At 49.9% G+C, this 17,253-nt stretch overlaps 1 protein-coding gene across 1 annotated transcript; it reads right to left on the reverse strand.

Annotated features, from left to right (window-relative positions):
- Nucleotides 1–1,094: 1,094 nt before the first annotated feature.
- On the reverse strand, nt 1,095–16,983 carry Ccnb2 (cyclin B2). Its single transcript, XM_052713561.1, has 9 exons — nt 16,596–16,983; nt 14,434–14,562; nt 13,281–13,394; nt 5,194–5,364; nt 4,931–5,089; nt 3,642–3,878; nt 3,332–3,472; nt 2,568–2,678; nt 1,095–1,437 (listed from the first exon to the last, which is right to left on the reverse strand). The coding sequence occupies exons 1-9, from the start codon at nt 16,617–16,619 to the stop codon at nt 1,327–1,329; spliced, it is 1,197 nt and encodes a 398-aa protein (XP_052569521.1). The 5' UTR covers nt 16,620–16,983; the 3' UTR covers nt 1,095–1,326.
- Between the last annotated feature and the right edge of the window lie 270 nt (nt 16,984–17,253).

A 17,253-nucleotide genomic window follows, 5' to 3' on the forward strand; every position in this document is an offset into this window, starting at 1 on the left:
GGTGGATAGGTCTCAGAATGAGGCAGAACCTGAATTCTGAACTTCTTAGAACGAATGCGTGAGGAATCGGAGCTCCAGGCTCTCCCTAGCAGATGCCTGGCTTGTCTTTCCGAGTCTGGCTGTCTCCAGCTCTGTGAACTGTGGTGAGTTCCTAATCGCTGGAAATGCTTTAACCTCGGGTTTTGAGATCATATGACACTACAGCAGAGCAGCGGTCATCACGTTACATGTGGTCAGTGAGCTTGGAAGCGCAGCTTCTGCTGTCTCATGGAGCTGGAGTGGTTGACAAGGAGATGGCTCTTAGGGCAAACCAAGTGTTTTAAGGACTGGCAGCATCAAACAAATGGAGATATCGGGGACCTGAGTCCCTACGGCCAGGGACAAGACGGCAATACGGACCTAAGGAAGACTAAGGGAGGAAATGGGAGATGGCAGGGGACTGAGCAGTGGGCAGCTGTGAAGATCCCACTACTTGCTTCCAGCCTCTCCCTGGGACAGACTAGACAGTACTAGCTGCTCCCCATTGACAGGCTGGATATGCACATCCAGGTAAACCAGAGAATGAAAGTAGAGAGAACCCTGACCAAGACTTTCCATACTCCAAGACTGCTCTGAAGTCACCACTCAGATGCCTTCTCAAACACTAGGCAAAATTAGCTTATCAAACACTCAAACACTTTTCTGTCAGGAGGCGTGGCCCCAATATCTCTTGGGACGGATAGTAATTTGCAAGAATTGACTGACCTATATTTAGTCTTGTTAGCAGAGCCTAAAGAAAAAGTACCAAGTGTTTAGGGCTGTCTCCCTCCATTTACAGGCGCACAAGCAGCAGATTGTGGATACAGGTATCCAAGCAGTTGCTTACCCCAAGTCTAGCCAGGGACTATCTGGTTAGGTAAGAGCAGATACTCCTATTGGATTGATCCATGTGCTCACTGCCACCCACCCATGACCTTACAAAGTTCAAAGACCCTAAAAAGAATGCTTGTCAATCTCCATTCCCAATGTGTGGACCAACAGCTACGACTCATCAGGGATAAAGCTCTATCTGCTGCTCAGACCCATTCAGTATAGACTACACAAATATACACGGGTACCTTAAGAAAATCAATAGCTTTATTTTTCCTCAATACAAAGCACAGTTACGGTAAACCATTCTACATTTCTTTAGTATAGACTACACAGATATACACGGATACCTTAAGAAAATCAATAGCTTTATTTTTCCTCAATACACAATTAGAAAATTAGTCTGAGAAGAGGTTTTGTGAAGTAAACTAGAGGAGTATGTACAAAATCAGATGTCCACGATGGAAGCCCGGCTGCCTAAAGCCTGCCCATCAGAGGGGAGGCAAGGTCTTTGATGGTTTTGGAGTTCAGCTGAGGGATCGTGCTGATCTTCAGGAGTCTGCTGCTGGCATACTTGTTCTTGATAGCCTGCAGAAGTCAGTTGTGGTTAAGGACGTTTCAGGACCGCCCAGCATACCTAGTCTAACCCACAAGTGTGAAGGGCTACGGCTGCATCTGATGATGCGCAATCCCCAGGCCTCTCCCTCAGAACACTCTGCACCAAGCTGTCTGCTCCAACCCTGCTGGCCATATAGACAGTAGGGGAAATAGTTTCAAGATCTGAGGAACAGGCCCTCTGAGGTGCTATCTGAGAGGTGAGGGCTCTGTCATCGGTAAGTGCCACTGGGACTGACAGCACAAACTGGAAAAAGGGGCTGGAAGGATGGTTCCACAGTTAAGAGCACTGGAGGCTCTTCAGGAGGACCCGGGTTCAATTCTCAGTGCCCACACCATCTATAACTCCACTCCTAGGGGATTAGACACACTCTTCTGGCCTCTACAGGCACCTGGCATGTATGTATGTGCTATGCAGACAAAATACCCATACACGTTTTTTAAAAATGGAACTGAAGGCTGGGCAGTGGTGGTGCACACCTTTAATCCCAGCACGAGGGAGGAGGAGGCAGGTGGATCTCTGAGTTCGAGGCCAGCCTGGTCTACAGAGCGACCCTGTGTTGAAAAGAAACAAGGGAATAAAGGTGTGTGGTAACTAGAACTTTGCAAATCCCAGCTACCATCACACCAGAACTACGTGTCAGCATGATCATGCGGTAAGGACACAAACGCTTCATTCTTTGTCACTGGTCCCTTAGGGGTCTTCCGGTATTCTGTGTCCCACAGGCACAGCACACCTCACCCCCATGTTTCACCCACATAGGCCTCTCTCCTTTCTCCATGTTTGTTCGCTAGGAGCCTTTTCAAAAGGCCTGGATGGAGGCCTGAGTAACAGCAGCTGAGTGAGGCCACTAGAGGGGCCTCTCTTCCCGGACCGTGGCAAACAGCCCGCCCGCCCTGCCTGCCGTGTGCCTCCTGAGGATGCAGACACAGGGTGGGAAAACACGGGCTGGCTGACCAGGCATCAAGCTTGGCTAGCCAAGGTTAACCAGTCAGTATATTTCACTCCTTAGAGGCTGTAAGACCATGCTTGCTAGTACCACACTTCCACACGCACGGCCCAGAATGGAATGCTTTCCCAAGGTCAGGACAGCAGCACTTACAATGAACTTGGTGAGGTTTTCATTGACTTTCACCACGTTCTTGGCCATGTGCTGCATGACTTCCAGTACTTCACTCTCCATGTATCCTGTGTAATACTGCTGCTTTAAATTCTGAAACACGAGCAGAAGCCATGGAGGGTCAGCAAATGCCTCCTTCCTTTCAGGAGAACACACGCCACGTCTCCTGTGTAAGAGCTGTAAGGAGCTGGGCTGGTGATGCAGGCCTGTATCCCAGTGACTGTTCAGGGCTGACAGGGCACCTTAGTGAAACCCTGTATCCAAGTAAAAACAGCTGGAGATACAGCTGTGACCGCATGTATGAGGGCTTGGGGTCAATCCCCAAATACGACTAAAATAAATTTAAAATTAAAAAAAAAAAGCAGCGGGGAAATTCTTACCTTGTAAAACCCAGTCCAGCCTAACTGCTTCCCCAGCACAAAGCCATGCAGCATGGCTCTGTCCCCGAGACAGGGCTAGCTTAGGACAGTAAGAGGCTCTCAGCTCTGACAGACCAACTGCTTCTTGTTTGAAAGCAGTTGCACAGGTCTGGAGGGCACTCCAAGGAACAAGCATACTTCCACCCCTTGCTGGGAAAAGGCAGAGTGAGACACATACACAAGAGTAGCGGCCCTCTTCCCAGAGCGGCGTCTGCCTCACAGCCAGGTCGGCAGTGCTACTCTAAGCGTGAAGGCCCAGCCATGGCACCATGAATTTCAGACTTGAGAAGGAGCAGCTCCAAATGCAGCCTTCTCCCTTCAACTCACCCATTTCCCCTGGCCCAGCACCTTCTGGGACAGGCAGGAAGCGGCAGCTGCGACCTGAGAAGGGTGATAATGCACCATGTCATAGTCGATGAGTGTCAGCTCCATCAGATACTTGGCTAAAGTGTGTTGTTCGACATCGACCTAGGAAAGAGCAGCACACGAGAGTCTTCCACTCAGTCCACTTAACTCCCACCCTTCTCGAGAACACCATGAGGGAGGCACCAGAAGCTCTCGAGAGAAGCTTCCTCTTAGATGCCTTAGGGTGAGACTGAGCACAAGCCAACTTTCCCACAGAGACAGCAGCACTCACCTCCCCGGCTTTTGAGGCTCGCCTTAAGAAGTGGAGTGGCAAAGGCCGGCCCAACTCGAATTTCAGCTCTTTCAAAATCAGAGTCTCCATCTCTCGGATTTGGGAACTGGTGTAAGCATTGTCTGTGATATAAACAAAGTCTTCGATATTTGGGGAAAACATCTCCTCATATTTGGAAGCCAAGAGCAGAGCTGTGATCCCAACCAGCTGCAGCTTCTTCCGGCAGACTGGCTGAGCCTAATGGAAAACAAACACATCCGGAGTCACCATTGACCAGACTTGACTAGGGCTCTGGTGGATGGTGTGAAGAAAGCAAGCTCATGTAGGACCCAGGAGACCTGAATGGCTGCAGAAGAGCCTTCACTGAGCACACCGTCACTGAGCAGTAACTATTTTGGGCATAGTGATAAGACTCTGACACACTATCTCATTGGGTCCTCCCCGATGACCTGACAGCAGAGATTTGGGAATGGTCCTGAATGTCTGCACAGCCTTGACCTGTACCTGGTGTGGTCTGTACAGAGATAAACCCCAGCAAAAAAGGGAGAACCCAATGGCGGGCTGAAATACCCCCTACTCCAAGTACACCCATGAACCACCTTGAAAAACCCCTTGTTAAAACAAACTGCAACACACACACACACACACACACACACACACACACACACACACACACACACACTCTCTCTCTCTCTCTCTCTCTCACCAGTGCTTCAGAGTTGGGGGAAAAGCTCAGTGAACTAGCGTGGGGCTGCTGGGGTGGTCAGCAGTAAAGGCTTGGCAACTGCCAAACCTGGACCTGAGCTCGCACTCCAGAATCCAAAGGTGGACGGAGAGCACCAACTCTCTCAGAGCTGGCCTCTCACCTCCACAGGGGCTGCACTAAGTTTCTTAAGAGGTGAGGAGGGGCAGGGTGGTGGTGGTGGTGCACATCTTTAATCCCAGCACTCAGGAGGCAGAGGCAGGTGGATCTCTGTGAGTTCGAGGCCAGCCTGGTCTACAGAGCGAGTTCCAGGAAACAGGGCTGCACAGAGAAACCTCTCACTCAGCTCATTCTGAGATGAGGAATTGTTGATACTGAAGAGTGTCAGACATTGAAAATGGTGTGGGCGAGGCCTGACACCTTTGGCCTACTTCCCCATTTTAGTAACTGAAATTCTCTGGCATTTCAGCTAGGCTGCCAGTCTTGGCCTTCAGAGGAGGCCCAGCTCAGCTTTCCATTTCAGAAGCATCAATGCCATGTTCACAGGGCTACCCTACCAGCACCACACCCCTGCAGCTGCACTCACCTGTAGGAACCGGTCCATGATGGCAATGCACATGTACAGGGTTTCCTGCAGAAGCCTAAACTTGGAATGGACTTGGACCAGCCAGTCCACCAGGATGGCACGCATGCGTCCATTTATATCTCTTCCATCTAAGAAGTGTGGGCTGATGGACTGCAAAACCTGTTGGTGCAATTCAAGAGTTTAACAAGGTGATGTCATTTCCTCCCCCTGACCCCTGCTGAAGTCCACGTTGCCAGTGCAACCCACACATAAAGGCCGCCCACCTCGAGCTGCCTGAGGTACTGGTAGATGTCCTTCACGTAGTCACTGCAGAGCTGAGGGTTTTCCCAGTCCTCGTTATCTATATCCTCGATCTTGCAGAGCAAAGCATCAGAGAAAGCTTGGCACAGGTTCTCTTCCTTCATGGAGACATCCTCAGGGACGGGAGAAGGCTCCTGCACCAATAAGCGGAAGACTTGAATTACTGCCCTGCTGGAGAGCCTATGCCTGGCATCCCACACTCTTTATACAGAGGTGGCTTCTGTGTATTTAGCTAGCTTTGTTCACGCATTAGCTCTCACACAGAAGGTGCTCAATAATGAATGTGAGTGACCACTGAGGTCAGAGAACACTGGCCCCTGGCAGCAACCTCGCCTGCAATCCTGTTTTCGTTCCTCCACTACTTCTAAATTTAGACCCTGGAGAGCAGAAGGCAGAAGGGCTTATTCCAGTCTGAATTAGCAGGAGACGACACAGGCTTAGCAAGGATACGGGCTGTATCTTATGTACTTACGCTGACAGGGTGCTGATTTGTAAACTCACACAAATTAAAAAGTCATGTGGCGCAAACAAATATTTTTCTTTTTCTTTTTCTCTTTCTTTTTTCTTTTTTTTTGGTTTTTCAAGACATGGTTTCTCTGTGTAGTCCTGGCTGTCCTGGAACTCACTCTAGACCAGGCTGGCCTCGAACTCACAGAGATCCACCTGCCTCTGCCTCCCTTGTGCTGGGATTAAAGGCATGCGCCACCATCACCCAGCTCAAACAAATATTTCATAATGAAGTATAAACTATTATTTGGGGGCGCTGGAGAGATGGCTCAGAGGTTAAGAGCACTGACTGTTCTTCCAGAGGTCCTGAGTTCAATTCCCAGCAACCACATAGTGGCTCACAACCATCTGTAACCAGATCTGGTGCCCTCTTCTGGCCTGCAGTCATATATGCTGTATACATAATAAATAAATAAATCTTAAAAAAAACCCCATTATTTGAAAAAGAATAGGTGGCCCTTTTCAAAGTGCCTAACAGGACTTATGTCTAGACCATAAAAAATACATATTAAGGGAATAAAATACAAAACCAGAGCACAGCTCACGCAATCCAACAGGTTTAAAAGCTGGATGTGCTGACTCAGGCCTGCAGTCTCAGCACTAAGGAGGCTGAGGCAGGAGGATAGCCATGAACTGAAACACAGCCTGAGCTATAGAGTTCTAGGTTAACCACGTTAGAATGAGAAAATGATTCAAAAATAACAAAAAATTAAAACCACAAAGGTAATTTGAACTAAGTTGAAGATTAATAATTTCCAGTCTTAGAGTAGGAAACAAGAGGTGGAGGGTAAGGGAAGAGGCAGTTCAAAACACGCTCTGCCTCTTAAGGGCTATACCAAGGCCCAGACCAACAAAGGCTAAGCAGGTATGCTTGCCATTTATTCAGAATTTACCCACCTCAGAGAACTAGAGTGAATGAGATGCAATGTCCTGGGGGAGAGTGAGGCCTTCCAAGGACTCCATCACCGTGAAGACATTTCACTAAGTGCTGCAGGCCCACTGTGCCATCCTCTACTGCAGAGTTTAAATAAATGGCTGCTGCAGAGTTTAAATAAATAACCTGGGGGAGGTGCTTAGGCCAGCCTCGGCTACATGGTGGGAGCCTATCTCAAAACTGCAGTGGCAGTGGTTAATAGCAGTGTATAATGAAAAGACAACAACATCAACAAGGATGGCGACAGCACTGCATCTCCTCACATGTGTGACCTGAAAACCCAGGCCTCCCTCCCTCAGTGCGGGGTGGACTGGTTATCAGAGGCCTCAGAGTACAGAGGGAGGGGCGGGGCTGGGAGCAGTGGTCAGCGGGGTCTGAGTCACAGCAGTCAAAGGTATACTACTGCATAGCAGGGCAACCGTAGAGAGCGACCGTGCTGTTAGCCAAGGCTATACCATATTGAAAAGCTTCTTTGTGTTTGGTTTTTTGAGACAGGGTTTCTCTGAGTCACCCTGGCTGTCCTGGAACTCACTCTGTAGACCAGGCTGGCCTCGAACTCACAGAGATCCACCCGCCTCTGCCTCCCGAGTGCTGGGATTAAAGGCGTGCGCCACCACCCCTTGCTAAAGCTTCTCCACTTTAGTCGAACACCGACAATTCCTGAAACTAAAGTACCCTGGCTCCCAGAGCTAGAGCAACTGGTTTTTCTAGTTTCCTGTTCTCCCCACTGACCCAGCATTCACCTTAGCTCGGTAGCTACCCTTAGCAATGGCCAACTGCAGACAAAAGGGAAGAATTCTAGTCCCCTTTCCGCCCCACAACCTCCCCGTCTTGAAGGCTGAAAGGATTCTGAGTCCTACAGCAGAGAGCCCGCTGTAGGTCTGTTCCCGAATACGGCCTGTGCTGCTACTCCCTTCCCTCAGCGCAGCCTCACGACGTGCTGCACATTTCTCCAGAGCTCAGGGGAAGGACTCTGAACGTCTCAACAGTAAGAATGGTCCAGTAGATAAATTTGTCTTCATTTGTCTGTTGTGTGTGTGTATTTCAAAAGGTCACATGTTACTCTGGAATAAGTGTCATTTTTATGCATCAGTTAAAAAATTTAAAAAAAACATAAACATGAAAATTAAACATTAGTTAGGGTCAGCAACTCAACATTTGCCCTTAAAAATGAATTATTAAAAGTGCTTTTTTTAAAATGACAGAAGTAGTATGCAAATTAAGGCCTTCAAACTAGACTAACAAACAAGCCTATGGGTTGTCACAGACAATGGGAAGTCCAGCCAGAAGCTGAGGACGTGCCAGCTGACTTAACTCAGGAGCCTTGTCTTTGGGAGGGTGGAGGGCTCGCTGGGGGTGAGCGCAGGGAGCCCTGGGGTCCTGAGAGTGGGTCCCATGCTGCCTTGTTCCCTGTTTCTTTTCTCTGACACAGGGTCTTGCTGTGAAGCACCAGGCCGTCCTGGCCCTTACAATCCCACTGCCTCAGCCTCAGCGCTGGGACTAGAGGCCACAGCACCGTGCTCAGCAACAGCGCAGCAGGGAGAAGCTCCATGGAGAACTGCTCGACTCTGGACAGCTGACGACTTGTCGGAGTGAACAAGCACACTGGATACTCAGCAAGGCGGCGGTGGAGGCAGAACCTTGGCCGTGACTGTCTTTAGAATGCAGCACCTGACACCAGGAGGCAGCAACCCGGAGGCTTAGCTCCATGGACCCTTGACCACCCATTCCCCTGTTGCATAGATGTTCCTTGTGAACTGTATTCCTTTCATTTAAAAGACTGAGAGACCATGCTTCTCTTCCTTTCCCTTGCAAGTTATCTTGGGTTCTTCCGCCTCCTTTCTGAGACAAGGTCTCATGTAGCCCAGGCTGACCTTGAACTCCATGACCTTAAACTGATCTTCCAGCCCTCCCCTCTCTGTGCTGGGCTCTAGGGCACCACACACTGTTTCCATAATGCTGTGAATGGAGTGGGCTTCCCAACCAGATTCTTAGCTTCCTACTCTGCCTGGGCCCTATGAAACTTGCTTGCCCGATGCAGCAAATACCCTCCTTCCTTAAACTAGTCAGTGTTTACCAAGGCCTTACAGCTCAGAAAAAAACACTGCCCCACCTCTCCAAAACGCTGTGTGAGAACGGCTGTGAATGCCTGAAGTAAGTCTCAGCCATCTTAGAAGCAGCTGCCTCATCCACACAGCCAGAAGCCCTCCTCCAGGTTTGCACAGCAAGGATTCTGGGAACATCTGTTTTCATGGACACAGGGGTCAACAGCTTTCTAGGGAAGTTACTAGAAGTCCTGTGCTCCACTGGGGTGCACGCAACTCCAGGGACTGTGTGTAAAGTGGCAGCACACAGGGCAGGTAACAGCCGGTGCCAGGCTCTCCTGCCAAGTGGGGTTCTTCGACCTGCACTGTGGACTTGACGGTCCCTTCGCTACTGTGACGCTGAAATCCATGTGTCTGAGTGGAAGTCACGAGCTGCTCCTTAATCCCTGGTAACTTCTAAAGTCACAACATCCAGCACATCCTCTACCCATATAGTAGTATTTTAAAGACTGTTTTTAAGTTACATACGTGCGTGCGTGCGTGCGTGCGTGCGTGCGTGCGTGCGTGTGTGTGTGTGTGTGTGTGTGTGTGTGTGTGTGGCGGGGAGGGTCTGCACAAGAGTGCAGGTGCCCACTGAGGCCAGAAGAGGGCACTGTTTGAATCCCTGAAGCAGAAGTTATGTGAGCCACCCAACACAAGTGCTGGGAACCAAGTCCTCCAGTCCTCTGTAAGGGTAACATGTGCTCTTAATCACCAGTCATCCCTCTGGTCCCTAGAGGTGATTTTACAGGGACTGAGCTCTTGGTCCACGTTTTATCTGAAACAAGTGGCCTAAACTGTTAGGAAACAGAGAAAAAGCAGTCAGCCATGGAATAACGGAAGCCGGAAAGAGGGGAGCATTGAAGGTCACAGGAAGAAACAACAACTTCTCGCTTTTCAATGTGGAGGACTGAACCCTGGGCCTCTTACATGCTAAGCACAGCTCCCACATCTGAACTACTACCATCCTGACATAGATAGATAGATGCCTTTCTTCTTTGCTTCAGTTTTATGGGAAAGTCTGATTATTTATTTATATATTTAAAGATAAAGCCAAATATGCTGGGCTGGCCTTGAACTCAGTAAGTAGCAAAGGAGGGCCTTGGACTTTGATCCTCCTACTAGGATCACAGATGACTACCACCGTGACTACTTCATGCAGTGTTGGGCATTGAACCGAGGGCTTCATGTATGCTAGGCAAACACTCTCCCAACTGAGCTACATCCCCTGCCCCTGAAGCCTGAAATTCTTAAAGTCAATATTCAAAAATAAAACCACCATTAATATTTTACATAAATGCATGCTTTTAAGAGCAAATTTGAGCTGGGTGGTGATGGTGCACACCTTTAATCCCAGCACTTGGGAGGCAGAGGCAGGCAGATCTCTGAGTTCAAAGCCAGGTCTACAGAGTGAGTTCCAGGACAGCCAGGGCTACACAGAGAAACCCTGTCTTGAAACACCCCACCTCCCCCTAAAAGCAAATCTGATTTTATGCAGTACATGGTGTTATAATGTGGTTTTGTCACTAAATGTGCCAAATACTTTGACATCTTTAAACTCTGTACTAATTAATATTTATGGCTACATAGTATCTCATTAAATCTATTGAATGAATGGATCTCCCAGTTAAGATCATTTCTGTCACATAGATATTCATTGGCCAGGCATGGTGGTGACACATGCCTATATTTCCAGCACTTGGGAGGCAGATACTCTGAGTTTGAGGTCAGCCTGAGCTACAGTGAAAGACCCTGAAAAAGAAGGGGTGGGGGAGGGAGGAGAGAGATGGCTCCTGTGAGATGCTTCAGTGGGTAAAGACACTTACTACCGCCCTAACCCTGCGACTCACATGGAGGAAATAGAAAAGCAACTCTGGAAAGTTGTCCTCTGACCTACACACACACACACACACACACACACACACACACACACATTTTGCAACATTTTTAAAAAGTGAGGTGGGGGGCCTAGAGGTGTCGCTCAGTTGGTAGACATTTGTCTAGCATGCATGAGGTCCTAGGTCTGATCCTCAGCACCACAAAATGAGCATGGCAGTACTCATCGTGATCCCAGGACTTGCCAAGATAGAGGTAAGAGAATGAGAAGAGGCTCAGGGTTACCCTAGGATACACAGAGTTTGAAGCCAGCCCAGGCTACACGACATCTTGCATCAAAACAGACAGACAGACACACACACACACAGAAGAGGGATAAAATCCAGACTCTAAGGCCTACGAATCCAACTGCAGCTTTCTTCCCACCCTTATCTCCTGCTGCCTCAGACAAGCCTCTGACTTAGTGCAGACCTGCATACTCCTTGACCAAAGGGTTATGTATGATTCTATATAAGCCTACCGCATCTTTGTGCCATGGTATCGTTGCTGCCCTTAATCACTACAAAGGCACTGTCTTAATTTGCTGTTGCTGTGATAAGACACCACAACCAAGGCAACTCATAGAAAAACACACACACACACACACACACAACACTTAATTTGTATCTCCTAGTTGCAGAGGGTTAGAGTCTATGACCATCACGTCATAGTCTATAACCATCAAGGAGCATGGCAACAGGCAGGCAAGCACGGTGCCGGAGCACTTTACATCTTGGTCCACAAACACAAGGCAGAGAGCGCTAAATGGGAATGGTGTGAACCTCTGCAATCTTAAAGCCCACCCCCGGTGACACACCTCCTTCGACAAGGTCACACCTCCCAATCCCCCCCAAACAGTTCCACCAACTGGGAACCAAGTATTCAAATATCTGAGCCTATGGGGGCAGTTCTCATTCTAACCCCCACAGGCTCCTTTGCCTGTCAAGTTTTTTCAGAATTACCACTGACGCTGGGGAGAAGGCCCAGTTGGTAAAAGCGCTTGTCCAAGTTTGACCCCCAGAATCCAAATCAGTATAAAAGCTAACAGTGGTGGCATGTGCTAGGGAGGCTGAGGCACATATTTTTTTTCTTTTTTTTGGTTTTTTGTTTTTTTTGGTTTTTCGAGACAGGGTTTCTCTGTGTAGCTTTGCGCCTTTCCTGGAACTCGCTTTGGAGACCAAGCTGGCCTCGAACTCACAGAGATCCGCCTGGCTCTGCCTCCCGAGTGCTGGGATTAAAGGCATGCGCCACCACCGCCTGGCTTTTTTGGTTTTTTGAGACAGGGTTTCTCTGTGTAGCTTCGGAGCCTGTCCTGGATCTCTCTCTGTAGACCAGGCTGGCCTCGAACTCATAGAGACCTGCTTCTGCCTACCGAGTGCTGGGATTAAAGGCATGTGCCACCAATGCCCAGCTTGAGAGAGACAAATCTTAAGGGGCTCACTGCCCAGTCAGTATAGACTACTGGGTGAGCTCCTAGCTAGAGAGAGATCCTGTAAGGGGAAAAAAAAAAAGTCAGGCCTAAAATGACGGCGCACGCCTTTAATCCCAGCACTCAAGAGGCAGAGGAAGGCGGATCTATGAAGTCCAATCCAGCTGGGGGTACATAGTGAGACCCTTTCTCAAAAAAAAAAAAAAAGGTCCATGCTGCCACCTGAGGAATAGCATCTAAGACCTGCGCGCGCGCGCGCGCGCGCGTGCACACACACACACACACACCCTCTAAGGACCATAGCCCTGGGCCACTGAATCCCTTAGAACCTGCACCCTCCTTGAGGTGTCTTCCACAGACGGAGGCATTCCCCAGCCGTCTGACACTTCACTTCCTGACGTCATTAGTGACACTCCCTAAGACTGCTAACTTTGTTTCAGGGAACATATGTCCCTCCTAGACATGCCTCCTGAGGCAAGACATCTCTACAACCTTAACACAACTGGATGTGTACAGTAAGTACTCAACCTAGGTATTTCTCCAGTATGTCCAAAGTTTCACTTTGAAGTTTCAATCATACACCACCACCACCACACACACACACACATACACCACCACCACCACCACCACCACCACCACCACCACCACACACACACACACAGAATGAAAGTGAAGTGTTTATTGCTATGTCTTGGCACTCGGACAATGTCTACCTCATAGTAATTATATATGAGAGCATGCATACACTTGAACTTACAGGAAATGGGTAAGCCACCGGGTCCCTTAGCATTCTAAGTCCCGCTGAGCTACTCAGTTTAGGGACCACCATTAATCAATGTAGAATTATGGGATTACCTTATTTTTATGTGAGTTTCAGACTTCAGAGTGGTGGGCTTCCAGTTGTAAGGAAGGTCATTCCTACTGTGTATTATTTTAATAAAACCCACCAAGTTGGGGGCTGGAGAGATGACTCAGCAGTTAAGAGCACTGGCTGCTCTTCCAGAGGTCCCAGGTTCGGTCCCAGGTTCGTTCCCAGCAGCCACATGGCAGCTCACAACCATCTGTAACTCCAGTTACAGGGGATCCTATGTCTTCTTTTTGCCTCTCAGAGCACCAGACTCAAAAGTGGTGCACAGACCTACATGCAGGCAAAATACCCACACTCGTAACACTAAAATGAAAGACTATGGAAGCATGCAGGTTAAGTCCAGGACCTCCTACCTTCGGAGCCAGTGTCTCCATCTGTACCGGTTTCACAGAGGCTGTAGGTTTCGGCTGTTTGTTGACATTGGTCACTTTGGCGGGCTGAACTGGTACTTTGGTGTTCTGAGGTTTCTATAAGGCAAAAAAAAGAACAGTGAGCCGGGCAAGACAACCAGCCAGCGCCGCCCCTGTACAGCGTGACTCTCCACACCAGTGAGGCCCCGGTACAGCGGCTCTCCGCACCAGCGCAGCCCCGGTACAGCGGCTCTCCGCACCAGCGCAGCCCCGGTACAGCGGCTCTCCGCACCAGCGCAGCCCCGGTACAGCGGCTCTCCGCACCAGCGCAGCCCCGGTACAGTGGCTCTCCGCACCAGCGCAGCCCCGGTACAGCGTGGCTCTCCGCACCAGCGGAGGCCCCGGTACAGCGTGGCTCTCCGCACCAGCGCAGCCCCGGTACAGCGGCTCTCCGCACGAGCGCAGCCCCGGTACAGCGTGGCTCTCCGCACCAGCGCAGCCCCGGTACAGCGGCTCTCCGCACCAGCGCAGCCCCGGTACAGCGTGGCTCTCCGCACCAGCGCAGGCCCGGTACAGTGGCTCTCCGCACCAGCGCAGGCCCGGTACAGCGTGGCTCTTCGCACCAGCGCAGCCCCGGTACAGTGGCTCTCCGCACCAGTGCAGCCCCGGTACAGTGGCTCTCCGCACCAGCGCAGCCCCGGTACAGCGGCTCTCCGCACCAGCGCAGCCTCGGTACAGTGGCTCTCCGCACCAGCGCAGACCCGGTACAGTGGCTCTCCGCACGAGCGCAGCCCCGGTACAGCGGCTCTCCGCACCAGCGCAGCCCCGGTACAGTGGCTCTCCGCACCAGCGCAGGCCCGGTACAGTGGCTCTCCGCACCAGCGCAGCCCCGGTACAGTGGCTCTCCGCACCAGCGCAGCCTCGGTACAGTGGCTCTCCGCACCAGCGCAGCCCCGGTACAGTGGCTCTCCGCACCAGCGCAGCCCCGGTACAGCGGCTCTCCGCACCGGCGCAGCGCCGGTACAGTGGCTCTCCGCACCAGCGCAGCCTCGGTACAGTGGCTCTCCGCACCAGCGCAGCCCCGGTACAGTGGCTCTCCGCACCAGCGCAGCCCCCGTACAGCGGCTCTCCGCATGTATCACCTCTCCCTCATTACCTTCACCACTTGGGTTGCTCTGGTTCTAACTTTATTTCCAATTTCTTCTAAAACTGCCCGCCGGATAGTCACATGGCTCTTAGCTTTAGGATTAACTCCTGTGTCAATAGTCTTCAAATCACTGGACACCTTAAAACAAAACAAAAACAAAAAACCACAACCGACAACAAATAAGCAAATAAACAAAAAAGGTTAAACACAGAGAAAATAAAAAATACCTACCACCTAATGTCAGATACTCCAATTCAGAACTGCTCTGGGAAATCTATTTATAGAGGGGGCTGTGGGGCTGGAGATGGCTTTCAGCAGTTAAGACCTTGGCTGCTCCTGCAGCGGATAACCCCAGCACCCACATGGCCGCTTACAAGTGCCTGTAACTCCAGTTCCAGGGGATCTGGCGCCCTCTTCTGGCTCCTGAGAGTACTGCACATACATAGTACACTATTCATGCATATAAAGCTTCTTTTTTTTTTTTTTAAGGAAAGGGTACATTTTAGGACATCTGAAAAAGGCTACTTGAAATATTACTCTAAAATTAAGCAAATCACCTACCTACCTTACCTACAAAACAAAGATCTCCCTACTGATCTCATGAATTGCAGTCTTTAAGAGATGTCAGATTCACACTTCAAAGATTATTTCTCATAAACACCTGTGTCTCTTGGTAAGCGATCCTTGTAGGTTAAGTCATTTGGTTAGAAACCCCCCTTCACAGAGTATATCCACAATGATAAAGAGCTTTGATACCACTAGTTAATAACAGGTCAGGTGGTTTAAAACTCCATGCCTCAGACCTGGAGTAGCTTTCATTACAGTGTCAATCAAACAGGAAATGGCCCCAGCAGAGATGGACCTTCAGAGACACAGCTTTCTATAGCAGACTCTCTCAAATTAAGGAGATATTTAGAATGAAAACAGGATGTGTAAAATAATTTCACCTCTCAAGTTTTGGGAGAGTTAGAATTGTATGAAAAAGAAAAATAACAGTGTCAGTTGACCATAATTGGCTTTTCCAGAACACAGTTAAAAAAACAAGACTTGCTATTCATACCCCCAAGCTGAGTCTGTTGTAGAAGTAATAAATACTTCATGAGGAAAAACACTTAACTCTCTGAGAGTTAGGGGTCCCTAATTCTAAAATACCCCCCAACGGGGGAGGGGGGGTGTTTAGGCTGACCTTTCAGGATAAGCCAGGCAAAACTGTAGCCCATCCAACAGAAAGAGTTTAAGTATTAAGTAACTTAAAAGGACCAATTAGACAAAAATTGTGTGTGCATGCATGTTTGGTTTCCCAAGACAAGGTTCTCTCTGGCTGTCCTGGAACTCACTTCTGTAGGCCAGGCTGGCCTCGAACTCAGAGATTCGCCTGCCTCTGCCTCCCAAGTGCTGGGATTAAAGGCGTGGGCCACCACCACCCAGTCAAAAATTTTACTTGTTCGTGGGAGTTAGATCTACAAGGCTCGAACCCTGACTGTATGTTCATCGTTGTTTAGGATTTCGATTCCCCAAGCCACGATGTTGACTATTTCTTGCCAGCACCCGCTGCTAATTTCAAAATGTGTTTGAAAGTTCAACGTCTTAGGAGTTAAAGCCGGTGATGAAGACTACTTTTAAATTCACGTGGAAGAGGCATTGGCAGCTTTTAACTAGCCAGGACAATGGCAGCCAGCTGGGTCAGGGCCCTCTAGTTTTCAACAAAGGGAAAACAGATCCAGGTACAATTCAACCCCAAAAGCTAGTAAGACTTTCATTCTCAAAAAAACGAATTTGGACTCCCCCCCGCCCCATCTGCAATACTGGGATCCCAGTTTTGTACTTTTCCTATTACACCTGGGTGGGTTTTTTTGTTTTTATTTTGTTACTTTTGTTTTTTTAAGAGGACAAACCCACACTTTCATGAACGTGGCCTGGAAGGCAAGTGTGCAGACGCCAATGGGAAGTTCATATAAAGCAAACTGTGAAAAATGTGAAAAGCAGAGAAATGGTACCGGACGGCTTCCCGGTTCCTCCCGGTCCTCATCCCCAGCGCAGCGCAGCCCTGAGCAGTGAGTGACAGGGATGGGGACCCCAGGCCCTTGCCTTTAGACAGCTCTGCCAGGGCCTCACCGGCAGCCTCCCGGGCCACCGGGCAGGGCAGGGAAGCACAGCCCGGGCGCACTCACCGTCGGGCGTCGGAGCAGCGCCATGAGGGCCGCGCTGGGCAGGGCGGACTCAGCGCAGCCACCGGGGTCCGCGGCGCCGTTGGGCGTCTCCGGGTCTCGCTGCTCCCCACTCTCGCCCCGGTCGGCGATTCAAATACCGCGCTGCTCGCGCCCCATTGGGCAGCCGCACGCACGGCGCGCGCTCCCCATTGGCTGGGCCGGAAGGCCTTTCTGCACACTGATTGGCTGGCTTCTACTTGCTTGTCATAGCAACCAGCGTGGCCGCCGGGCTTTGTTGTTTCCTTGTCTACAGTTTTATTTTTAAATCCTAGTCTCTGAGATAAACAAAACAAGTTTTCCTCCCACTGGAAAAGCTAATCTGAATATTGGCCGAAGGGGGGGAAAAAAAGGCTCACCTACGGACAGATGTCTTTAGACGTTTGTTCCGGGTGGGCATTAGTGGGCTCCAGGGAATATCCTGGAAATGCTACTTCTGACCTTGCTTCCTCTTCCGGAAACCTCTACTTGGTAGCTAGGTTTGGGTTGGTCTGGGGAATAGAGTCATCGACTCCAGGTCGTTCAGGGCTACAAGAGGATTGAGAATCGAACGTGTGCTACATTATGGTCTTCCTAAAACAACGGATCCCCAGCAGAGGTACAAATCAAACTAAAAGTGTTT

The sequence above is a fragment of the Peromyscus californicus genome, unplaced genomic scaffold, assembly GCF_007827085.1.
Source record: "Peromyscus californicus insignis strain IS unplaced genomic scaffold, ASM782708v3 Scaffold_11__1_contigs__length_118956290, whole genome shotgun sequence".
Lineage (NCBI taxonomy): Eukaryota > Metazoa > Chordata > Mammalia > Rodentia > Cricetidae > Peromyscus > Peromyscus californicus.